This window comes from Paroedura picta, chromosome 10 (genome assembly GCF_049243985.1).
Source record: "Paroedura picta isolate Pp20150507F chromosome 10, Ppicta_v3.0, whole genome shotgun sequence".
Classification (NCBI taxonomy): Eukaryota; Metazoa; Chordata; class Lepidosauria; order Squamata; family Gekkonidae; genus Paroedura; species Paroedura picta.
In genome coordinates, this window is record NC_135378.1 from 23,464,455 (window position 1) to 23,491,308 (window position 26,854).

The window sequence follows — 26,854 nt, forward strand, 5'->3', positions numbered from 1 at the left end:
ACAACAGAAAAATAGGCTGGCATTTTTTTTGAAACACCATACAATGCAGAATCTATGGCCCCAAACCAGTTACTCTAGTATACGGATCAGACTTTCTTAACCAGGGGGCTGTGAAACCCTGGGGTTTCTTGATGGCCCTGGAAGGGTTTCCTGAATGCTTGGGAGTTAATTTTTTATATATATTTTAAGATTGGTTGAACATTTATCGGATGACATAACCATATATGGGCATGTCGACTTGCCTCCCCTCCCAAAATGGCTAATGATGGGCCTGGAAGGGGTGGGAAGGGGAGGGGCCCTAGGTGGGTATGGACACAGCTATGTTTCCCAGTCATATTCTGCAGGATTGCACTACTTCTGGGGTTTCTCAAAGCTTGAAGAATGTTTCCAGGGCTTCTCAACTGTAAAGTTCCTCAACTATAAAAATGAGAAAGGCTGATATAGATATTCCAGTGGGAATATGTGCTATCCATGCGCCAGGAAGGTACAAAAATTAGATAGTTATGCTGACTATGCTACCACAGTACCACACAATGCAAATGGAGCATTCATTTTTGCATATTCCCCATGTTTGCTTGTTTTTACAAAGAAGTCTCTACAAGTAGAAATTAGCACATTGTTTGGGGAGGTGGGGAATTTAGGTATCCAGGGCTTCCCAATTTCAAGGGGATTTAAGGAGCTATCCTCGGACTGCTCGCCAAGTCACCGATATGGATGACACTTTTCGGCTAGATGGCTGGCGGTGACAACTGGCCGTTTAATGGCCCGCTGCCTGGAAGTGAGGAAATACACAGCTTTTCTAACTTACAGTAGGGAAGAGCAACTCCCCACAGGTACTGATCAGATCTAATAGGAGTTCCAGAGAGATGAAGGCACTGAAGAGACTAAAGACCAGGGCAAGCCAGACCCTTCATAAGTAAGGGGAAATTGGCTGAGGTTGCCAGCTCTTTCACATCAGACAGAAGGGAGCAGGGTCAAGAGAGGAGGAGAATGTAGTGGATAAAACCCATTTGCTTGTCAGTTCAGAGCTTGTGGGCTCATACAGAGGGCCCTCTGCTGGCTAGCACCCAATGAGATTAAGGGGGTTGTATACACAGCTTGGAATAAGCCTTTTTCCTTGATGTTCATTTTTTTTAATTGAATGTAGAGCACTGCACAGCATTAAGACTTTTTTCCCTTCTCAGCACCCCATCAAAGGATTGGGTTTTGCTGTTGGCCTTTGTCTCCAGTGTCCCATCTTAACTCCTCTTTGAGTCACTTCAAAGAGCACCGCTGTGTCAGGGTACCACACATTTCCAAGCACACAAAAGTACACACAGCTGTGCTTTTCAACATTTTTCCATTTCAGATGTAGGGAAGTAGGGTTCTTCTTCCAAACATCATGCATGCATATTGTGAAAGGGACAAATGTTGGGAAATTTGCATGCACTGAATATCTGAAATGGCACATGTGCATTCTCTTGAGTACAACAATTTTACATCTGAAGCAGACTTCAGATAAATCCTTTGACATCCGTTGCAGCATGGCGTAGCAATACAATGTGCAGGGAGGAGGACCTTAGTACTGACACCCCCACCCATCCTTGATCTTTGGCCAAAGGTGCATGTGAGGTCAAGACAGCGGTCAGGAGCAAAAAGTATTGAGGGAAAAATTGTAAATTCTTATCCCCTTGCTATCAGTTATCTCCTCTCAGCATTCCCACTGAGGCATCTCCCCACTGCTTGGGCCTTTTTATTTGAGACTATCTTAGGCCAGATCAAGGTCATTGGCATAAGAACTGACTTTCTATTGACCTGGGATGGTTTCTACATCCTGCTACACATCCTATCAAGTGCTGTTGATGGAATTTGCAAGGGTCGTCCCAGAGTGAGGGTCATCTCTAGAAGCTAAGAGAATTGGGATCAGTATCTTCTGGTGTCTAGCAAGCATTGCCAACCTACAGGTGGTGCTTGGAGAGCTCCTAAGATCACACCTGCTCCCCAAACAACATAGATAATTTTCACTGGGAAAAATGGCTGCTTTGGAGAGTGGATTCTATGGATCCTATGGACCAGTATCTGTCTATGGACCAGAACCTGAACTCTGCCATCTCCAGGAATTTCCTAACCTTATTCAGGCACCATGCAACAAATAACCAGTCTGATCATGCACCACAGCTGCTGAGAGCTGAACTGCTAACATACTGTAGGACAATTAAGGTTTTTTTTCAAGTACATCTTTAACAGACAGCACAAACGTTCCCTTGGTTTTTAAGTCAGTGGAAGATAAAGTCCATTACAGACCAAACAAGTAAAGCATTCAGCAGGTAGAATAAAGCTTTTGGTTACAAAGTGGAAGGGGCCAAAGAGGGACTAAAGTTAAAGGTAAAGGTATCCCCTGTGCAAGCATCGGGTCATGTCTGACCCTTGGGATGACGCCCTCTAGCGTTTTCATGGTAGACTCAATACGGGGTGGTTTGCCAGTGCCTTCCCCAGTCATTACCGTTTACCCCCCAGCAAGCTGGGTACTCATTTTACCGACCTCAGAAGGATGGAAGGCTGAGTCGACCTTGAGCCGGCTGCTGGGACTGAACTCCCAGCCTCATGGGCAGAGCTTTCAGACTGCATGTCTGCTGCCTTAGCAAGAGGTTCTTGAAGAGGGCCTAGGCAGTCTTAATTTGCATGAGATTAAGCCTTAAACAGGCCGAGAAGCTGAGAGATCCACAAACTGATAAAAGTGCAGCCATGCATGCCTTTGCTTCAGACTGGGCCCACACATGGAGGAGACAGGAGGGTTAATCCTTCCATTCACATCCCATCTCATCTATCAAAAGTGTTATTAGCCATTGTATTGTATATTTTACTGATGCTGTTCAACCGCCCTGAGCCATCCCTCAGGAGGGCAGTAGAGAAATTTGACTCATAATGATAATGGCACTGGATAGGAATTAGCATTTTCTCCTTCCAAAGAGGGAACAAGCAAAGTGATTTTGTTGGATCTGAGCTGAGGAGATCTTAGGAAACTTGCATTTCAAAGCAATTCCTGAAACTTTGTTTGAGAAAGCCTGAGCTAAGGGAAGATCTCTCTTTCTATGGACCTGACATATGATGCCGGACATGAAGAATTCAAAATGTTTTTATCCATTTTATTAAAGGGAGCTGTATATTACTCCTGACCAGACCTCTGAAAAAAGAAGAAATGTGGGCCCATATTCACTCCCAATGGAATCTGCACTGAGTTCTCAAAGAAAGGGAAGTATAAAAATCCCAGAATGAATGAATGAATGAATGAATGAATGAATGAATGAATGAATGAATGAAATCAATTCACCCCACACCAACCTAAATATTCGAGCTCAAATGTTTTTTTCCCCTACCAAGACGTCAGATAAACAAATTTATGTCTTCACAGGTAGTGTACAGATTAAACACAGAACAAATGTTTCCTCAGAGTGTTTTCTTTTAAAATTTTAAACAGCAGCACTTAAAAAAAAGGTTTAAAAGTAAAATATTGTATTAGGCAGTTTCAAAGTTTATAAAAACCCATAAACAAATGAGCAAAGGGGGGAGGGATTATATAAGTAACAAACTAAACACCTTCTGAACTTAGAAGAATGTAAAGCTGCTGGGGAGGGGGGGGGAGTCCAACGCATTGCCTGACAGAAGCTGATGGCAAAATGAACAGTTGAATCATAGCGTGCAGTAGCTAAAAGATGCTACCCTTTTCCTCCCCCCCCCGCCCCCCCGTGAACACTGAAAAGGCCAAGACTGAGTCAATCTATTTTGTTCTGGTAGAAGTGATGCTCCAAAAACAAACCCAAAGAAAAAACAGGAAAAACTAAGGAGGAAAAAGGCAAACAAATCTACATCTTTCCGAAAAATGTTCAAAAAACAAGTGAAAACATTAGCCTTGGACAGAGAAGAGTAAACATTACAGATTTGTAACAAATGAAACAATGTTAAAACGTGCTCCGTTCTAGGAAAAACTAACCCATGTTTCTCTTGAGAAGACACAGGGACACGTCAAAACCGGTTTTGCATATTCTATTTAAATATCTAATAAACCTAATAGTATAATAGGTCATACCTGGGAAATTGATAGCCCTCAACAGCAGTTTTAGCCCCAGATTTTCTCAGGTCTCCCTCCTGCAATCAACTTAAGTGGGTAGCCATTTTAGTCTGAAGCAGCAGAACAAAGTTGGAGTTTGGTTGCACCTTTAAGACCAACAAAATTTTATCCTGGATATAGGCTTTTGTGTGCATGCTATACCCAGAATAAATCTTCGTTGATCAGAAAGGTGCTGCTCAGCAAAACCTTGTTGGTCCTAAAGGTACCACAGGACTCAAAGTTTGTTCCACTGAAAACAAGTCTGTGCTATTTAGCCCAATAGATATGATATTCTTTCATGTTTTTTTTTAATTGAACTCTAATAATAAAGTATTTCTGTTTTTCTATATTTGGGTTTATCCCTAACCTTTGTGGTTCTCAAGGGTTTTCACACCAGCACTATGGTGATAAAAACTAGATGGTCCAGGAGGTCCCTTCCAACTCTATGATTCTATGATCCTACTATCCATCCTAGAGGCTGGCTAGAGAAGGACAAATTCTGCCCTGGCAATAAGGTTGGGGGCAGGGGAGGAGCAAAAATCCATAGGTCACAATGATCTTTTAACCTTCCCCCCATCAACAGCAAACTCCCTATTCTACATAACCTGTTGTCAAAACTCCCTGCTGTTTCAAAAGAGCTTTTTCATGTTGTATGAGCGACTGCTGTTCCAAAAACATATTCTACAGGGAACTAATCACATAGCTTGTTATAAAAGAATAGGAACCTATTATGCTCACTTTGGACCTGGGGATCTCCTGGAATGATAGCTCATCTCCAGGCGACAGAGATCAGTTCCCCTGGAGAAAACAGCTACTTTGAAGGGTGGATTCCATAACATTGTATGCCACTGAAATCCCTCCCTGCCCCTAATCCCATCCACTTCAGGTATATCCTGACCCAGACCCATTATGCACGGGGGTTTTAGCGCACATTCGGGGTGGAATGGCGGCGACTAAAATCACGGATAACGCACGGAGCCGGCTGCAACCGGCTGCAGCTTCGGTGCATGCCGCCGAAAAAGCCGCATCAGTGAAACGCGGAAGAAAGCGCAGCTTCCGGGTGAGCGGGGCGCAACCAGAAGCGGCGCCCGGATCGGCGCGTGCATAATCGGTTACTCTGGGTTTTGCCGCCGTCGCACCCCGCCCCGTGTATAACCGGTATGCGTCGCGTCTTCCCCCTCAGCATTTTCCATGTGACCCGAAATCGCTGTTTCGGCGGCCGTGCATAATGGGCCCCAGAGCTGACATCCCTATGTTCACTACCACTGCAGCTGTGCTAACTCTGAATGCATCCAGACATAGTAGGCAAGCAGGATCTGCCTTGGTTAGTAGTTGGATGGGAAACCACTAGAAGCGCTATGTTATAGGCTTAGGAGCCTGCTCAGCAGCAGAGCATGTAGAAGTTCACAGGTTCAATCCTCAGCATCTCCAATATAAAAGATTAGAGAAGCTCTGACAATCAATATGTGCTCAATGACCGGTTTTACAGAACTCTTTAAAAATAGTGCCAAGTACAAGGCCATTGTACTTTAAGAAAACACCCTTGTATAATCCCATTTTCCTGTTCAAGAATCAAAGCTTGAATTAGCAGCATTATATTATTATTATTATCATCATCATCATCATCATCGTTATTGTTATATTTTTATACTACCTCTCTCCTATAGTGGGCTCAGGACAACATTGTTAAAAAAAATATAAAACCATTGAGTTTAAGATTAAAATTAAGATTTTTAACACTGACTATTAACTCACTAACCACTGAATTTAACTAACTAACCACCACCACTCCTCCATCTCAGCCATTCTTGGTCTTGCCTGCCCAGTGACTATACCACATTTAAGCATGAGGTGGACACAAAAATGGAAATACCTTCTTTTAATTTTCTCTCGGTCGAGAGTTTTGCCGCGTTGAATGAAAGTTTGTATAAATATTCACAAAGAAAGGTAGACGAAGAGTCTTGAAAGGAAACACTGCTTGACTGAGTGTCGTAATTAGGGAAATCTGTGGAATAAATGAAAAAAATGTCATTAAAAGATCCCATGTTAATGTCTGTGTAACCCTAATACCCAAATATTGTGCAAAGAAACAAGCTATCTACACTTATATATTTTAACACCATGGTTTAGCCCTCAAAAGTTCACAAAGGTAAATTTGAAAATGTCACCACAAAATGTTCTGAAGGAGATTTTAGTGCTAACTTAGCTCCAGCACTGACAAAATACTGTAATTCCTTATCCTAACCCATGTTTAAGTGTTAAAAAAGAATACTTGAACATAGTTAAGAGTTGGCAGCAAAACAGAATTTGACAGCATGGTTTAAAGAAGATTTGCAAGCCATGGGTTGTGTTAACTACAGTTTTAAGTTGCCCACTCTTTCAACAAGACATCAGTCCCATTGTCCTCCAGGTGACACTCAATCCATGCTTTTTGTCTTTGTTATTTTATGGCCCTAAACACATTGAGTTGGATCCCACTATGCAGCAAAAGACAAATTTTACTTCCCACAGTTCTTTTTGTGCAAGGTTTTAAATTTCCAATTAGTGTGATGGAGCACAAAAGTCAGGACAACAGGCCACTCAATACAGTCATCGCAGTTCATTTTGGAGGTGTAACATAATGTGGTCAAAGTAGGTCATTAATGATAGGGGAGGAGTTTGCTCAAACAGACCTTGAGCTAGTGTAAGATAGGTCAGACTGACTTGGAGTAAGTAATGGACTGATACGTTCCATAGGATTCAGCCCAAAGAAGAGCGTTGTTCGCCATTTACATTGTATCAATGATGTCATTCTTGCTCCACCACCCCCCGCATGTCACAACAGTGATAAACGTGGAAGATATCAGTGTAAATCTTAACAATCAGTTGCATGTAATATATAGGGTCACCGTGCAAACAATTTTTGTCTTCTTCTATGAAAGCACAGGATAAGGTTAACATCCTGTGTGCCATTTCATTTAATAACCTTTATCCCTTTGCATTGTCCAATACTCTAGAATGAACGATTTATGCAGAAACACGATTTTAGGTAATTTATTAACGATGTTTGATCAGCTTCCGTATGGCTTATGAGCTGAAATAAAAATCCAGTCCCGACCCCCAAAATAACAATGATTACAAAAATATATGTAGCATCCAATTTGATTGATAGACTCTTTGGGGTGATTGTTTGACTCTAGGTAATATTTGTAATCAGCAAAGTATTCATGCAAATCCGAGGTGCTCCCAGACGTAAAGAGGAAAGGACTGGCACAGATCCATACCTGAAAACTTATTGTGGTGGAGAAACTCCATCTGCAGCCCTTGCCCTGCTTTCTTGGCTAACAAGTATGGGGTGCTGTAGATGGGATCGCCGGTCACACACATCACATCTGCTCCACTGAAGAGCAGCATCAGGGTTTCCAAAACGTCCTGCTTAACCACAGCAGTGCACAGGGCCTGATTGTGAAGATGAAAAACATTAGCTGCAAGTTGAGCACCGAACAAGAAGGGATTAATGACTCTTAATTTATTAAAGAACATTATTGGTCTCCTCATTCTGGAGCCAATGAATTCACCTGAAGAAGAAGAGTTGGTTTTTATACCTCTTTTTTCACTGCCCAGAAGAGTCTCACAGACCGATTATGCACGGGGCAGGAAATCCGGGGTGGTGGCAGCACGGCAGCCCTGATTGTGCGCAATGCTGCTGCCATCCAAGCCCTAGCCTGGCACAGTGTCCTGGAAGGCCCTTGGTAAGGGAACACGGGCACCAGCGGGGGTTAGATCGGGCTGACGCCATACATAATTGGCAGAGCCTGACCTACGGTGTCCCTGCAGGAACACCGCAAGCCCCTGTCAGCTCCGTGGAGGCGCAAAGTTGGCCAGGGAGTCCCCCCACCTCCACCATGGTAGGAGAATGGCATGCTACTCCCCATTGTGCAGAGGGGGCCCCATGCCCCCCCAATCCCGCCCGCTACTGCCGCCTCCAGGCAGTGTACCGGGCTTCCAGCCCTGGCATTTTGCACGCCACGTGCACTACACCGGGGCAGTCCGCATATGCCAGGGCATATGCTTTGGGATTTTTTGGTCAAACTTTGAGACATGAGGTAAGTATTTATTTTTAAAAATAACATATTGTATTGTTTATGACATTGGCATACATTTCTCGTCTTTTCCTAGGTAGGGCCTGGGAGTATGTGAGATCTCCATTGCTCGATTTGGCAGCTTTGTCTAATTAAATGTCTAGGTATGTATTTATTTTTAAAAACAACAGATTGTATTGTTTATGACATTGGCATACATTTCTCTTCTTTTCCTAGGTAGGGCCTGGGAGTATGTGAGCTCTCCATTGCTCAATTTGGCAGCTTTGTCTAATTAATTGTCTAATTAATTAATTGACTGATTAATTAGTTTATTGATGAATTAATTATGCAACTAGTGAAAAAAGCATGGGTGCATACAAAGAACAGTAAAGACCCATAACAAATACAGACTAATTTGGGGTATGGTGGGGATATACTTTTACCAGAATCTATTGTTTCGACAAGCGACGAAAGGTAACACAAACAATGTTTCTGGGAGCTTTACCTTATTTAATTCTTCTTTCGTTTTGTGAAGCAGAGTAGTTTTCCTGAACCGCCCCTCTTTGTACTTTTGCGTAATAAAAGTTAGCCTCCTGTCCATCGGGGCATCCACTGACAATTCCTCATTGGACTGAAGATTTCCTTCCCAAAAGCTGTTTGCCCTCTTGTTCCCTATCACAATAAAAAGCTACAAAGGGGCGGGGGGATAGATCTATGAAGAAGTATGCCATAAAGAAATACACAAGAAAGGAACTTTCTATACATGCTGAATAGTGAGGCCTAGTGGCAATGTTAAAGGCTGTGTCAAAGTTACACTGAAGAAAAAGAAAACCACCCTACATTCCACATCAAAGATCTGGCAACCGCTACATCAGGGGTAGTCGAACTGCGGCCCTCCAGATGTCCATGGACTACAATTCCCACGAGCCCCTGCCAGCGAATGCTGGCAGGGGCTGGTGGGAATTGTAGTCCATGGACATCTGGAGGGCCGCAGTTTGACTACCCATGCGCTACATTCTAGGAACTCAAAAGTTGAGCTGTACAACACAATAATGTAAAACTTGTTGATTATTTATTATCGTGCACAATTAAAAACAGAATAAAAACTTCATAAAAAAACTATACATAACTAACAGCACATAAGACCAAACGTGTTTTGACCTTACTGGGTCTTCCTCACTGGTCAGAACTGTGATGATACACTCTATATAAAAAACCTATATTAAACTCTTTATAAAGTGTAGCTGAGTGGTTAAATGGGATCTGTAAATTATGGCTCCAACCAATACATGTAAATTTTATCCTTTTTGGAGACCACCTCCTATGATATGTGCCTAGGGTCACTACTCTTCGCTATGATTTAATTCTGTGCTGAGAGTGTATCTCATGTGCGTCAGAAAAAGAGCTATAGAAGTGTTTCAGGGGATTCTCAATGGTAAAAAAGCTGAGAAAGTCTGTTATAAGCAAGTAACCAGGAGGAGGCAGTATAGAAGTCACATAATAAATGAATTACTGTTTCCCACTGACTTGGCTGATGCCTCTGACATTCTTTCCCCACCATTTGCTCCTACCTCAATGAGCTCATTGCTCCAAATACTGGCATCCATTTTGAGGCTTCGGACCTTTGAATCTCTGGGCCCCAACGATCTGTGTTGGCCTGTGTTAAAATGCCGAAAACATGGTCCATTTTAGGCTTAAAAGTAGGGCAAGCGTAATAACTTCGACAGGCACTAACAGGGAAGTATCCACAGATATCTCTGGCTATGTGGACTTCCAGGAAGTACAGCCCTGGTAACCGGGCACTTTAAGGGTTGTGAGCATTGGCTGTTCTGTGAACACAGTTCCCACTCAATGGGGTCTTCCCCCTTTATAAAAAAGTAACGTGTATAAGTAGCAATTCCAATCAGCACTGCGAGTCTAGGGTAGAGGAAATGGTTAGTCTTCTCTTCTTTAAGCTCTTTCGTGGTCTTGACCAGTGGTCCCCAACCTGCGGGCTGCGGCCCGGTGCCGCGGCTCCCTCTCCCCGCCCCCCCCCAGTAAAAAACTTCCCAGGCCGCAAGCTTACGGCCCGGGAAGCTTCTTACTGCGGGAGGACGGGGAGAGGGAATCAGGGCCGGCCGCGCCCGTGCGGGCGCGGCCCGCGGGTGCGGCCCAATACGTGGGCGCGACCCGCAGGCGCGGCCCGATGCGTGTGTGCGGCCGATGCGTGGGCGTGGCCCGCGTGGGCTGCGGGCTGCGCCCCGATGCCCTGCCGGTCCCCAACCTCAGAAAGGTTGGGGACCACTGGTCTTGACCATGCCTGCCTACAGGATTGTCTCTCCCAGTATGTTTCCTGGAGATTGCTACAATCTACAAATACAAATTTGCTGGTGATCTCTGGTCCCAAAGAAATGCAACTGGTCTTGACCAGAGCCAGGACTTTCTTGGCTCTGGATCCTGCCTGGTGGAATAAGCTACCAGTGGAGAGCTAGGCCCTGACGGAGCAGATGAAGTTCCACAAGGCCTGCAAAATGGCACCTTTCCATCAGGCCAATGGGTTACAACAAGAATAATTATGGGCCTCCTTCAGCCTCCCATCTCTGCTACTGTAGCTTCTCTAAGTACAACTGGATGATCCCCCACTTTGAAAGATCTCCCACCATAGGCTGGAAGAAATGGATGTAAGATGCCAGGGGAGCCATGGGAAGGGAATAGCAATAGATCATTTTAAACTGTAATGCTTTTTACTGGTGTTATTAAAATGTTACTACTCTCAGGGAAGGGTGCCCTATAAACGTAAACGTAAACGTAATAATAATAATAATAACAATAACAATAACAATAACAATAACAATAACAATAACAATAACAATAACAATAACAATAACAATAACAATAACAATAACAATAATAATAATAATAATAATAATAATAATAATAATAATAATAATAATAATAATGAAACAGACCTGGGAATCTGCTGTTTGGGGAAAGCATATGGGCCCTGATATGCATATGCATATTTCCCCAAAAAGCCAAAGGGCTGTACCAAAGGACCATTTCAAACCAGAGAGATAGCACAAGAGGCTTAATCTCCAAACCTCCACACATCAGTTCTAACCCAATATTTAGAGAGAAAATGGCTAGAGTTCTGGTATGCAGAACTCATAACTCTCATCTGTTTAAGCTCTTGGTCACTCATAGAAAGAATGAAAATTATAGGGAAGACAATGATGAGAACCAAAGAATCATGGGAGTCAACCATGTGAGTAGTTATTAAGATTACAAATCTAATGCTGGATATCTGCTCTGCTTGCAGATGTAGGTGAAGATAAATAAGTCCACAGGGGACCAAAGACTTCAGCTCCAAAATAGACCTGTAAAACTCCTCAATCAAAAATTTAAAACATTAAAATTCAGGTTTGAAAACTGGAACTTCACACCAGCTTTGCAACTTTTGTTGTGTGTGCAAGGATGATAAATGTCAAGCTTTCAAGTACTGAAATGTGTGACATTTCTTTTCCGTTCTAATTGTGGGATTTAATTGCAGAAAATTGCCACATTTTTCTGTCACCTTGCTTTTCCAAATTTCATGAAGAGGGCAATTATGATTCAGCTCCAACAACAAATTATTTAAAAATTGCTTCGGTCTTCATGTATAAACACTGTTTTCTTAACACTTCTACCAAAATCCCGACACTTTATTAAGCAGATAACGACTTCCAACAGAAAAAAAAATAATGAGATGCATTTCTCAGTGGCCCTAATTTGATACACATTTCATCATTTGTTTGTAGGACCTGGCTACAACTTTGCAGAATGGCTACGGTCCATATACCCCATTAGTACCTTAGTTCAAATAAGATCTCGCGGAGCCCTGATTGAACTTTTGCTTTAGCTCAAAATCTCACCCAAATAAGTATTTCATGAAAATTACCTCTGCATTTTAAATACCAAAAGTATTGTGTTCTTAGGGAATGTTCTCATCACGATGAAGGTTACTCCCCTCATGATGTGGATGTGGAGCCTCCAGCTAAAGGGTCCAGCTTTTTCCTTAGTTTTGGAACCACTTATGAATTCTCCAAATGAGAGCCTTTTAGAACACAGATGGCTAAGAAAATCCAAGACCTGGAGAATCACACCTGTTATGACACCAAGGTTCTTAGTAGAGACAGCTTGGTGCAGTAGTTAAGTGGGGTGGCCTAAACCTGGAGAACTGGATTTGATTCCCCACTCCTCTTCCACATAAAGACAGCTAAGGCCCATCACAGGTCTCAGAACTCTCTTCATCACATCTACCTCACAGGGTGTCTGTTGTGGCGAGGGGAAGGGTAGGCAATTATAAGCCGATTTGAGACTCCTTTGGGTAGTGAAAAGCAAGGTACAAAAAACAGCTCTTCTTCTTTTACTCAACTCCTCTCCTCTTATCCCTCTGTAATTTTCTAGATGAATATGAGGGAAATGATTTTCTTCTTATGGAAATACGATATTGCGCAGTAGCCTCAGCATTCCCAATTACCTGCACACTTCTTACAGATGACGACGCAGAGATTGATGGACGCCCAGTCAGGATCAGGAGCTTTACAATCAGCACAGGTCCTGTTTGACTCGTTGAGCCAGATTTTCTCAGCAACCTCATAGTCAGAGAGCGTTTCCGCGATAGACTGCTGCAGTGCCTCAATCCACTCCTGTTTTTCTTTTTCTGACTCAGCCGTGAAGCTGAAAGATATCGATTCACCTTATTTTGAGGATAAACTAAGGGTGATCTGTTCCCTCCATTTAAGCAACTGTTTAACTGTCGCTGCTGTGAGAAGATGACAGTGTGAGGATAAACCATGAGGAACTAAAAACAGAATAACTTGGGGACCACACGATGGACATTCCCTGCATTGCAATAGAAGCTAGACTCAGGTGGGTAGCCTTTTGGGACATTCAACGAGGGACATCAAAGAAGCTTCAGAGGTGGACTGAAAAGGGAAATTGCTGAGCTGCAAGTTATTACAACACTCAAAACAATGGAATTCCCAGGACTCAACAGAGATATTGGTCTCTTATCTCACTACATATGCTCGCCTTATTCAGCTCTTATATTTGCATTCCTTACAATTCACTCTTCATTTTATTTCATTTGGGTCAATGGAATTGTATGTTGGTTTGTAATATGGTGTAAAAAAATAGTAGAATGTAATGTAATTTAGAATCCAGCCCTCTGGCCTTAGGACAGGAGACCAAATTCAACACGGCTTGTCACTTGTGAGGATGCTTCCATGCTTGGAAGCATGGGGCTATCAACAGGCTTCTTACAATTACTACTTGTCACAATCTGGAAAGCATCTGCCATTAAACACTAACTTTAACATTTTATTCCCCTTAAGTTGTTGTGAACAGGAATTGGACCCAAAGGTTCAATAAACTCAGTTTGTTATTCTAGCAAGCCATTTGATTGTGCTAAACATCTTCATGTGCTAAATATTTTCCCGATGCCGTTTACTAATTTACTGCTAATTTACTCTCTCCTTATATATGCACTCTGATGTCTATTTCATTGTCTGAGGAAGTGTGCATGCACTTGAAAGCTCACACCTTGAATAAAATTTTGTTCTTCTTTAAGTTGCCTTTGGAGTCAAATTTTGTTCTTTCAACAGAAGCAGCCATTCTTGTTCTCAAAGTCCTATCAACCATCCCCCTATTACACTCTTCAAAATAAACCCAGCTTTCCAATCTCTGCAAGTGAGAAAAGAGGCCCAGCTACTAAACAGATAGATGACTTTGATTAGGACTAACTGCACTGGACATTTGGGTGGAGGGGGTGCTTTACTTGATGGTTTGGGCTACCTATGCATAGTAAATATACTTGTTTTTCATGGCGACTCACCCAAAAGAACCCTGTGCAGAACACACAGGAAGTTATGCCATCAAGTATTTAAAAGGGTGCCATATGGAGGATGGAACAGAATTATTCTCTCTTGCCCCAGAGGGACGGACCAGAACCAGTGGGATGAAATTAACTCAAAAAGAAATTCTGTCTAAACATCCGGAAGAAGTTCCTGACAGTTAGAGCGGTTTCTCAGTGGAACAGGCTTCCTCGGGAGGTGGTGGGTTCTCCATCTTTGGAAATTTTTAAACAGAGGCTGGAGGATAGCCGTCTGACAGAGAGGCTGATTCTGTGAAGGCTTAAGGGGGTGGCAGGTTACAGTGGATGAGCAATAGGGTTGTGAGTGTCTTGCACAGTGCAAGGGGTTGGACTAGATGATCCAGATGGTCCCTCCCAACTCTATGATTCTATGATTCTAAATAAAAATAGCCTATTTTCTGCAGAGGCTGGTACTTACTGAGAGCCTCATTATGACCACATTTACTGCAAGAAACACTGATTATGGCCTCGCTGACCCGTGTCAAGATCTAGTTACTCTGGCTGCTAAGATTTTGTGACTGGCATTCAACAGGATGGCACAAATGTCCTCAAACGGGTCCCCATAATCAATTACCTCCAATCATTAGGACCTTACCTGAAGCTTCTATAAGGTGTGATTATTTCAAAAGATTGTTTTGCGGTGCGGTCTACCTGTCTCACATTAGCCACGTTCATGGGGATTAGAGTGATCCCATAACCAGTTCTAAAATCCTGAAAGGGAGAAAAAAAGATCAGATCACAAACCTCTCGCAAACATTAGTCAATTCATTTACAAACATTAGTCAATTGATAATGAAACAAAGAAAAGAGTCGTCATATTGCTTGTTATCAACTGCAAATTATCCAGTCCCATCATTACTTTAGAAGGAGAGTTGATTTTCTTTGTTGCTGTCATACTGAGATTAGTTGTTTGCTATAATTTAGTATCACGCAAGAAGCACCATTTTAATAAAGTGCATTCCTCTAGGGCTTTTTCCTAACTGTTGAAAGCACTTCATAGGTATTAGCTCAACAATGCCTTTGGCAATATAAACAACAGACGGGTAATAAAAGACAAAGACGACAGGAAGACTCCACTTCTCTCTACCCTAAGAAGCGGCTTACAACCGGCTTCCCTTCTTCTCACCACCACAAGCATCTTGTGGGGCAGGTGGGGCTGAGGGAGTTCTGAGAGAACTGTGACTGCCCCAAGGTCACCAATCAGGCTTCATGGGGATGGGGACTGAAGAATCAAACCGGGTTCTCCACATCAGAGTACACCATTCTTAATCTCTAAACCATGCTGTCTCTTATGAAGTACAAAGTCGAGAGAGGCTACTTTAAGGCCACCTGAGAGATGCACAACTAAGCTGAGATTTGACCAGTTTTCACCTCTCAATTTAAGCAGAGTGACGCACTTTTAAGACCAAGTCAGTAGGTTTAGAAGCATGTAGGTCAGCTCCAGGGTTACAATGTAAGCAAGCGGGGCTTGTTTTAAAGGAATCTGAAGAAGCTGTTGACCTGGAGCCTCCTTTGGTGAGCATGCCCAACTGCGCAAGGGCTGTGTCCAGAAGCAGTGAGACCCCAACAGGCTACCCTCCTGAGCACTGTGGGGGAGGGGGGTTTGAGGTTTTGGAGAAGTAATAAGGGACAGTCTGGGGTCAAGGTCTGGGAGGAGGTAGGGCCTGGAGATGGTGCTGTGAACTACTCCAGACTCAGGAGTGCAGGGACCAGTGGATGCTGATTGCCCCCAACTCCCCTTTCTGAGACCTTGCAGGGACACCTCCTCTTCCTCCCTTCACAGTAGCTGTGAGCGGCATCCCTCCAAATGGTGGCCCTGAACCTGACAGTAACCATATCACAAGCAGACATCCTAGGCGGGTTCCCCCCAGTATATATTAGAATGCTGAAGGGAGTAGCCATGCAAAAACAGCAGCCATGCCAGCAAGACGACGGAAGAACCTGCTTTTAGCCCATAGCTCCACACCAAAGAAACAAATGTTTAAATTCAAGCAAATCCTTTCGCTGTACTCCGGGTCTCATACAAATGAGGAGTTGGAACGCCTCCTTAAACTGGAGTATGTACCCTGCAGATATAAGTTTCTGCTGACCTCACAGCATGACCCTATGCACCCGAGGTATTTGTCTGAGGGCAAACTGAACCTGAAGGGCATGATTTTTAAATAAAACAACTCTGCCAGGAGCCAGGGTTAGAAAAGGAGGTGGAAAGGAATTGTAGTCCATGCACATCTGGAGGGCCGCATGTTGACTACCCCTGATCTAGTCCAACTCCCTGCTCAGTGCAGGATCAGCCTAAAGCATGCAGGATAAGGATCTGTCCAGCCACTGCATGAAGACTGCCAGTGAGGGGGAGCTCCCCACCTCCTTAGGCAACTGATTCCACTACTGAGCTACTCTGACTGTAAAAAGTGTCCTTCCTGATCTCAATTCTTATTCCCAAATCCATTGGCCCTTACCTGCGTTTCCTTTCCGATTCTAGCAACTCTCACCTTAGTTTGCCTTGACCTTCACCTCATTATTCCCTCCCCCGGCAGCAGCCCAAAGATTTCTCTGGAGACTTCACGGTGACTTATTCATTTACTCCTATCGGCTGCACAGGCAGTCTAATCACCTGTCAGCTTGGGCTTCGCAGCACGTTATAGAGCAGGGGTAGTCAAACTGCGGCCCTCCAGATGTCCATGGACTACAATTCCCAGAAGCCCCTGCCAGCATTCGCTGGCAGGGGCTTCTGGGAATTGTAGTCCATGGACATCTGGAGGGCCGCAGTTTGACTACCCCTGTTATAGAGCAATGCCATATTCCTGAGCAGGAGGGCATGCAGAAATGTACCATGCCAAGCAGTGAAAGTTGGGAGGGAAGTGGTCGCAGCACCTGACTGCAATCTGCCTGGCCAGCCGTGGTTTTATTGTATCAGAGAGGAGGAACAAACACAAACTGCTTTAAGATGACCCGTATATCAACAAAAGCTTTACAAACCCTGGGGTTAGAACCATAAAAGGGATAGAATTCTAAAGGGTCACTTTGGATTTAATATCCATCCTGGTGTTCTTTTATTGTAGAGAATCCACACATGTCTGTCAGCTCTCTTTACTGGACTATTTTGGAAGACCTGTTTTTTCACTACCTGAAGGTAGTGAAAGCAGACACCCCATGAGAAGGTAGGGATGAGAGAGCTAAGACAAACTGCTCTGTGAGAACAGCTCTAACAGGGCTGTGACTGGCCCAAGGTCACCCAGCCAGCTGCATGTAGAGTGGGGTTCTCCTGATTAGAGGCCACCGCTCTGTAAATGTAAGGGACCAGAAATACTTCAGTTGCTCAGCTAACAGACACACACACACACACACACTTACACAATTTATAACTATGTCCCTATATTCAACCTGAGTAGCCTGTGTTCAACTATGCCGTTAAAAATAAGCGCTCTCACATTTTCTTAAAAGGGAGTAACGATCTTCACCGAATTGTCTTACTGCAGCACCACCTACAGCATAGTGGAGGGCACAGTGGGAGGGGGAAAGAGAAGCTATGGGTTGGCAGCTCCACATGCTTTGGAGGGCAAGGCAGAACAGGGCTTGTGGGTCAGGGGGCCTGTTCCATCACATACAAACAGAAACTGACACCCCTGTTAAGAAACCCAAAGCACCCTTCAACCTTCGGCAAGCGCTGGATTTGCAGCGCTATGATCTGGGTAATGCACAAATATCCATGTTTATAATTCCATACCCAAGGACCTCAGCTTGTATTACGAAAATAGAGCTTAGAGACTGAAGTGACCGCCTGAGAAAATGGACGTTTGTCACCCTTGGTCTTGTTGGTCTTGTTGTTGTTGTTGTTCGGTGCGAAGTCGTGTCCGACCCATCGTGACCCCATGGACAATGATCCTCCAGGCCTTCCTGTCCTCTACCATTCCCTGGAGTCCATTTAAGTTTGCACCTACTGCTTCAGTGACTCCATCCATCCACCTCATTCTCTGTCGTCCCCTTCTTCTTTTGCCCTCGATCGCTCCCAGCATTAGGCTCTTCTCCAAGGAGTCCTTCCTTCTCATGAGGTGGCCAAAGTATTTGAGTTTCATCTTCAGGATCTGGCCTTCTAAGGAGCAGTCAGGGCTGATCTCCTCTAGGACTGACCGGTTTGTTCGCCTTGCAGTCCAAGGGACTCGCAAGAGTCTTCTCCAGCACCAGAGTTCAAAAGCCTCAATTCTTTGACCAATTCTTGGTCTAGAGTGACGATAAGTGGGCAGATTCAGTCGAAAGGCTCACCTACTTCACAGGGTGTCTGTTGTGGTGAGAGGAAGAGAAGGTGACCATAAACCACTTTGAGATAGGTGGGGCTGGCTGGGTGACCTTGGGTCAGTCACTGTTTTTTCAGAGCTCTCACTGCCTCACATCCCTCACAGGGTGACTGTTGTGGGGAGGTTAAGGGAAAGCGGTGGGAAGCCGCTTTGAGACTCCATGGGGTAGTGACAGGTGGGGCACACATTTTAGCACCATTTAGCCAGAAGATTTGATACTACAAGATTTGAAGCGGCCAGTCTGGAAACAAGCTTTATGGCTTCAGGTCTCTTGCCTCTGTTTAGGATTTTGGAATTTGTGTAAGGGTTATTTTTTTTTGCTTCGTTTTGTTTTTTAATATACCAATGTGGTCAGAAACCACAATTGATCACTTCCTGCCTCACAGCATTTCAAGAAATGAAAGCAGAAAACTCTTGTCTTTTTTAAAAGCCCAAATCCTCAGCCCTTTGCCTGCGCCGCTGAATTTCTTTTCTTCTTTTTCCTTTTAAGTCTACATCACTGTTCACATTCTTACACTAACAATGCCTTCTCGATTTCAGCCTGCAATGGCTGTCCATCTGTTCAGAAGATGGGGCGGAACAGGGAGATCATACTCCAACAAGTAATTTTTGGAATTAACAGCTCATATGCTTCTGTCAATTATAAACCACAACACAGATGCTCCAGTCCAGGGGTAGTCAAACTGCGGCCCTCCAGATGTCCATGGACTACAATTCCCAGAAGCCCCTGCCAGCATTTGCTGGCAGGGGCTTCTGGGAATTGTAGTCCATGGACATCTGGAGGGCCGCAGTTTGACTACCCCTGCTCCAGTCCTTGGTATTCAGGAAGGCATCTATCCAAATACAGGACAGAATTGTGAGATATGTTTCGATCTGTCACCTGAATATCCCAACATTCATCCAAGGATGCCTTCCTCACCTCCATTTTTTAAACTAGCTTCCTTTGAATCGTGATTAATCACCGTATTGTCTCGTGGTCTTATGGCTCTGTGTTTATGAGCCACCTTATGAAAGTCCCTAGAGAAGAAACATAGAAATTCCCAACCTAAACAAATGTTATCCTTGCAAAAAAAGTAATAATAATAAAAAGCACTGTGAGGTAGGCTAAACCAGGCTGCTGCCTGTGGCTCTCACCTCCTGCCTGCTCTCACACTGGGAGAAAAAGGAGGGTGGACAATATTGTGAATTCAACACTACAGAAATTTCCCCAATCTCAATTCCCAATTTCCCCTATGATATTTAGCCACAGGGATTGGGGAGGGATTCCTAGAGCATCACATGACACTCTGCCTCCCCATCCTCTCCCAAATGCTTCTGGGACTGCAAGGATAAAGTCTACCATGATATAGGTTAGGCCAATAAGGTTACTTATTGGACTTTATGGATGGGGCTGCCAGACAATCCTCAGTTCCCCTGCCAACACTAGATGTGCCACCTGTTCCACTTAATATTTCTGGTAAGGCCTTGGAGGAGGAGCGTGCCTTGTGGCTGAAGTGCCACTCAGTGATTAACACCCACTCAGGGCAGCTGTCCCTGTGTGCCGCCTCCTCCAAGGCCTGTATGTCCAGAGGCTGGCCAATCACCTTCCATCCTCCACCCCGACTACCCACTCCTCCTTCCACTTTCCTTCCAGGTTCAGAGGCTGAAGATCCCTGCTGCATGCCAGTTGCCCCTGCCGGTAAGTTCCCGGCCCTGGGGCCTCTTGCCTGCAGCCATTACAGGTCCTGGGGGGAGGAGGTGGCCCTCTGTAGAGTTCTTCCACTCCACCCACCTAATCTAGCACCCATTGTATTCCTGAATGCCACAGGTTTGGCCCCTAGTGTGATTGTCTCCATCTGTTGACTCCATTCTGGAATAGGGACGCGTGATCGGCTCTGGTAAGCCCCAAAAAATCAATGCTGATTAGCTATTTGGTGGCTTATTTAGCTGAATCGGTTTGTGTTTCCTGAATCAGCCAAACCCAACTTGATTTACCGAATCAGGAACACACAAATTTGAATACTACTGAATTTTTCAACAGGATACATTCCATACTCTAGAACATGGGGAACTGAGAGTCTCCATCAACTAGCCACCCTCCCCTTTTAAGCAGAGTATGTACAACAGGTCCCAGGGGGCTGTATGGTACCCTGACCTTTTAACAAGAGTTCTGTGCCTCACAAGATATTTGGTGTTCCCTTTCCCAAAACAACAGGGCTGCCCCATGCCCCGCTACAGTGCTTTCACACACATTGGATAAGGCATTTTAAAACTTGATTGCAACTGGATTTTCCTGTTTCACACAGGAAAATCCAGCTGCAAACAATTGCCGAAGTGTATTGAATTGCATTACCCAACATCTGTGAAAGCAGCCCCAGACTTCTCAGACCTATCCCAAATGATCTCACACAAATACTTCGCAGGAGGGTGTAACCAAATGGATTGGGACACGGCAAGCAGGACAGCGTCCCAGCATGATCAGACAATGCCCATTTGCATTGTACCACGCGGATATGTAATTCTCTCCCAGTTGAGCTCCTCTAGTACAGGAGTTCAACACCATAATAATCAAGGGGGTGTTTATCGAGAATTTCACACTCTGGGGGCTAATGGACTCCAGTAAATGTGCTCACATTTGGATGTCTGAAGAGTCCATTTCAATGACTGGCATTTGCTTAACTGCCAGAAATAATGAAAAAGATAACAGAATCAAAGATCCATGAACGGAGTACTTCCATCCAGCCGAATTACTGTGACAAACCCTAGGACATTTCTACCATGTGCAAGAACCTCTACAGATCACAAGCTCATAGGACATGTTCACCTTAGAGACTTAGATGGGGACAGAACAAGTAACTTATCTGAGAATAGTGAGGCATTTCCATTGATAAAACGCTACTCTCTCTCTTTCTCTCTCTCTCTCTCTGTGGGTGTGTGTGTAGAGAGAAAGACAGAGAGTGTTTAATCAGGGGTGGGCAAACTGTGGCCCTCCAGATGTCTATGGACTACAAGTCCTGGGACTCATGGGACTTGTAGTCCATGGACATCTGGAGGGCCACAGTTTGCCCTCCCCTGGTCTAAATAGACATATCTTGGTGTTATCCCAATCTCAATTCTCTTCCTTTCTCTTTAAACGAAATGTGTTTTCTGTGGACAGAAATACAATGACAGCTTTCCATAAACATCATCCATGGATTTTTTGTCTCCTACTTCTAGCAGGCAATCTCTGGCCTTTGGAAGAACACCCTTAAAGCTTAAGGAACTCCCCCCTAGAGTGGGGTTTGAAGATATACAAGAGTGTGACATATCAGGTCATATCATGGCTGCCATGTTTGCAGAAGGGCTCTACGTGTAGCCCAAGATTCTTTGGAACACAGCCAGTTCCCACAAGCTTTGTTCATCTGATATTTATACCTGATAATTATACCTTATCGAAACTACGAATTTTATCTCATACCTATAGGAGCAATAACACCAGTTCTTTCAAGAATGATTTTCCCCTCATCACCAAAACATGTTCAATTGTTTCAGAATGTCAGCTTCTTTTTTATATAGCAAGCTTTCTTTAAAAAGCCTCAAAAGTAACTAATACAATTTAAAAAAAAACAATCCTATCAGAAATGTATCCTTGCAAGAAAATCTTACCCAATCAAGAACTGCATGCTTGAAATTATCCTTCAGGCTCCTATTCCACTAACAGTACAATGAGATTGTATTTACCTTCATACTTTTTCAAAAAATGATGTGATATACCGGTGGATTTTTCCTATCAGGCTAAATAGGAATTGGTATATCAGCTTGACCTGTTCTCCTTTCAACCCTGTAATTATTTGAGACAGGTGTCTTAATGGTACCATTAAGATAACCCCCTGAAAGTCATCAGGATATATGTGAACATCAGTGGCTCTCATTATTCTATAGAGTACTTGCCCAACTTTCAGTCTAGGGGACATATTATCTCTTTCGGGCAGGGGAGGGGGGAAATGGCACTCTACAGGCATCTAACTTGCATTCAATGGAGAGGAAAAGGCAAACCAAAACAAACATTTATTGAAAGCTCCAGCTATGGAAGATGAGGAACAAGACTGCTTCTACTTGATCCTTCTGAGTTGTTTGAGCCTTTCTCAAAACCCCAAATTTGGTGTGATTGTGAAAAATATGGTTGGGAAGCAGAGCTGTGTACATGCCCACCCAGGGCCCTCCCCTTCCCACCCCCTCCAGGCTCATAAATGGTCATTTTGGGAAGAGGGGGACAGGTTGACATGACCATATATGGCCATATCACCCGATAAACATTTAACACATTTATATATATAAATATATATAAAGCCTGCCCTAGGGGTACAGAAATAAATTTGGGTACAGCTAGCAATATCTCCAAAGCCAGTGGGTTTCCTGAATAAAATTTCAGGAGAGGTCTTCAGTGACTAGAAATCCTGAACAAGCAAAATTGTTGAGCAAAGCAAGCATAACTTTCAGAATTATGCCAAAAAAAATCATGCACTGCTTGCTTGCCATGCATAAGTTATGCAGGTTGCAGCATATAACATCTCTTGTTACAGGTTATCTTGATGCAGAACTTTAGCTGTTTTTACTATGGAATACCGACATCCCTGGCTAGAATTACAGCCTTGCCTATACAGAAAGCAGGAGAGAAAAATGTGACAAGGAAGAAGAGAGTAGAAAACTGGAGAAGAAAACTGATCCTTCTCTGTTTCTCAGCAGCTAGGAACCACAAGGGCAGTTTTTCAAACCCACTACGGAAAATGGTGAATCTGAAACTCTAAGGGAGGGCTTCGATATCATTTACACTGTGCACACAGATGGAAGAGAAGTCCCTGTAGCCATGTTCCTGTGGAGAAAGTTACATTTCAATGACATATGCAGGCCTCCACATGCACATCTCTAGTACTATGGGTCTCCTCTAAGGAGAGCAAAGCTGGCAAACTAACTGCTACACTCCCCTGGGTGATGCATTTGCAAAACGAAACCTTTAAAATACTGCTTTTCACCATGTGTTGTGTTGCCACGTATCAGGATTTCCCACTGCCTGGTATGTGGGATAATGCCACCTCGGACCCCTGATGAATTGGCAATGTATCCTACAGTCTGCCTAAGGGGACCACTGCCAGGTTCACCATGTGTTCTCCCGCTAAATCGGAAATAGCTGTTACTATAGCTGTCGCTCTTCCCAACACCATGCACAGAGCTCTCTTCCACCCTAGAGCTTCTCTCTTCACTGTGTGCCAGACTGCCAAAGGAGGGGAAAGAATACATGGACAAAGTTCTAAGGACCCATGGTGATGGAAAGTCATGAGATTGGCTCTCACGTCCTGTTTGGGTTGGGCCAGAGTGGTGTGAAGGGTAAGAAGATATAGCTGAACTCAAAAAAGAGAGGAAGAGGGGAAACATCAGGCAAAATTTGCACATGCTAATTTATATACATGCCTATGCCCCTCGGAAAGCTTTCGGCTCTTCAAATGCCAGGAGATTGGTGGTACCCAGCCCCAGAAAAGTCCACCTGGCTTGTTGGAATGGGCTCCCGGAAGAACTCAAGGACCTGATGGAACTGGCTCTTCCACCAGGTGTTTGGTTGAGGTCAGGATTGCAAAAAATGCCATCTAGAGTCCCTCCTCGAAAACATGACTCATGCTAGAAGATCTCAGATGGAGCTAATTGCGATGCATATTTTTATTTTAGATCTGTAAAATGCTGCTGCTGGGTTATTTTATGTGCTGTTTTAATTTTACAGATTCTGTTGTATATTTTAAATTACTGCAAGCCCTCACGAGCCAATGACCCCAGGAATAGTGGCATAGAAGTCTAAAGAACGAACAAACAAATTCATGAAATGAATACATCCCTGCATGTGTACATAAAGAGCCATTAATTCACTGATGATTTATAGCAACCTTGCGGAGTTTCCAAGGCAAGAGCCATTTGGTGCAGTTTGCCATTGCCTGCCTGTGTGTAGCAACCCTGGCCTTCCTTGGTGCTCTCTTGCCCAAATACTAATGTCTACTTCACTTCCAAGAGTTGACAAAATCAAGCTGGCCTGGACCGTTCAGGTTAAGGAACAGACCATTACTATTAAGTAGAAAGAGGGAAGAAAGCTGACCGGAAAGAAGCCAATTCCTTTGAAGTGTGTTACTGCAGGAGAATTTTACAGATACTGTGGACTGCAACCAAAGACAAGTAAGTGGGTTCTAGATCAAATCAAGCCTGAACCCTCCATAGAAGCTAATAAAAGAGCCGGAAACCAGATTCTTTGACATTATGTGGAAACATTATGTGGTCCTTCAAGGCCAGCTGTGCTCTCCTGAGAGCATGGGCAGTCTGGGAGGACAGGCGGTGGCAGCACAGTGAACGGGGCTCAGCTCTGAGCCTTGCCAGCCACCACCGCTTGTTCTTCGAGGCTGCCCACGCTGTCCATCTACTGGCACAGTACTTCGGGCAGGACTATGGCCATCATGTCCATAGTTACATCCGTTTGAGGGGCCGCGCCAGTAGATGTTTCCACACTAATGATGACTAAATGAAGACTATCATGCTTTGGTCCCATTATGAGAAGACCGAAGTCACTGGAAAAGACAATATTGCATATGGCCATACACAATACATCCAACTCACTCACAGGAAATGGCAATGACGCTAGGAAAAATTGGAAGGCTGACTGAAAAGAGGAAAACCCGACACAAGATGGATTGATTCAAGCAAGGAAGATGAGGGCCTCAGTTTGCAAGGCCTAAGCAAGGAGGTTAACAAGAGTATGTTTGGGGAAATGCGAATTCATAATTCAGTATAACTCAGAAGCCACTTGACAAGACTTAACACACACATACACAAACAGAAATGCAGCTCCCCTTGGCACCAGCTGTGTCTGCTCTAGAGTGGGAGAACTTTTCAAGGACCCTCCTGCTCATCCTTCTAATAGATCATCCTCTCTCATTCACCCAGAGATGCCTGGTTAATTTTAGTAGCTATTCTTTCCAGCCTTGGGTCCCTTGTGCCTGCTTGGGGATCAAGCCTTCACACCACTTCAGCTGATTACACTAGACAGAAACAGAAAAACGAAGATAAGCAGAGAGAGAGAAAGAGAGAGAGAGAAAGCTCTCTTCTGAAAAAGCAGACATCTGGCCACCACAGTGGGGGAAGGAGGCAGAGGGAATGGGCACCACATATGTTCAACCATATTTCATTTATAATATCTGTCCATAACATTTCCATAATTTTACAACCTCTGAACGTGCCTTGCTCATGGCCACCAGAAGAGGGAAAGAGTCCAACACCTTGACACCAGGCTTCTGCATAAATACCACTGTTGCATTTCATAATGTAGAGCTCCACAACTATTGCGTAGCATTTCCATTCGGCTTAGAAGAAAATAATCTACCTGTTCACTTTTGCAAATCCACACGTGGTTCCCTTGCAGCAAGGTAAAGATTTTGGCTTTGTATCCCTTCAGCTCCAGATACCCGCTTTTATCAGAAGGAGTGATGGTGCTCCGTGCGTGAGAAATTTCAGGCGGCAGCTGCAGAGCACTGAGTATTGTATTAATCCAGTCGTTTCTCTCATCTTAAAAAGACACAAACCAACAAAAAGCATGCAGTAACAAATTATACATCGTTACAAGCACTTTTTAACATAATTTCAGTATTCTGGCCATGACTTCCTCTTATATTATTACTGTCGTGAGTCTCAGAGACACTAAGGCAAGGCGGAATAGAAATTCGGCAGTAAAGCAAGCAAGCAAACGCAATTGTGAAGGCAATGTCAATTTTTGACCCCATTTGGAATTGGGATACAGGCTCTTTTGTATTGTGCAACGCCATGAGACCTGGGGGCCGAGGAAATAACTTTTCATACAATGGGTCTACTTGCAAGTGCAGAATGAAATCCGGATGAGGTTTTCATGGAAGTACATGGAAGTGCATGAAAGTACTATCAGTATACCCATCCCTTATGGCTCTTCTCAACCCAGATGAGGGGGCACAGGTGTCCACAAATCCCCTCCTCCAAAACTTGAATGAGCCACTTCAGCGAGCAATTATTTCCCCAACTGATAACTGTCCTCCTAAAGAGAGTCACATCCTCCCAAGCCTATGGCCTTCGGTGGACAGAAGGGTGAAATTGCTTAGGATGGCACCAGGTTTTGGGAGTTGAAAGGTCACGGCCAGATCTCAGAGTGGCCACCGCGTCTGCGAACCAATTAAAACTGAATGCTTTAAAATGAAAGCATGCTGAACCTTGTGGAAGTCAATGGAACTTTTCATTACCTGAAAGAGTCTCAAAGTGGTTCACAAATATGTTTTCCTCCCTCTCCCCACAATGGTCAGAGGTACGTGAGGCTGAGTGTGTTCTAAAACTGCACTGGGAGAACAGCTCTAACAGGACTGTGACTAGCCCAAGATCACCTAGCGGGCTACATGTGGAGGTGCAGGGAATCAAACCTGGTTCTCCAGACTAGAGGCCACCGCTTTTTAACCTACTACACTATGCTGACAAAAAAAGGCAAAATGATAGCCTGGTACAAGGTCAGGGC

At 44.1% G+C, this 26,854-nt stretch overlaps 1 protein-coding gene across 3 annotated transcripts in view; it reads right to left on the minus strand.

The window, feature by feature from the left end:
- The window catches only part of ARAP2 (ArfGAP with RhoGAP domain, ankyrin repeat and PH domain 2), a 135,429-nt gene that overhangs the window by 62,811 nt on the left and 45,764 nt on the right, over positions 1–26,854 (minus strand). For all 3 annotated transcript variants that reach the window (XM_077301656.1, XM_077301654.1, XM_077301655.1), the window contains exons 9-15: positions 25,706–25,887; positions 14,637–14,752; positions 12,647–12,846; positions 9,720–9,805; positions 8,654–8,836; positions 7,351–7,525; positions 5,961–6,092 (exon numbers count right to left, since the gene is read on the minus strand). In XM_077301656.1, the coding sequence (XP_077157771.1) occupies positions 5,961–6,092; positions 7,351–7,525; positions 8,654–8,836; positions 9,720–9,805; positions 12,647–12,846; positions 14,637–14,752; positions 25,706–25,887 (1,074 nt within the window). The remainder of the gene's footprint in view (positions 1–5,960; positions 6,093–7,350; positions 7,526–8,653; positions 8,837–9,719; positions 9,806–12,646; positions 12,847–14,636; positions 14,753–25,705; positions 25,888–26,854) is intronic.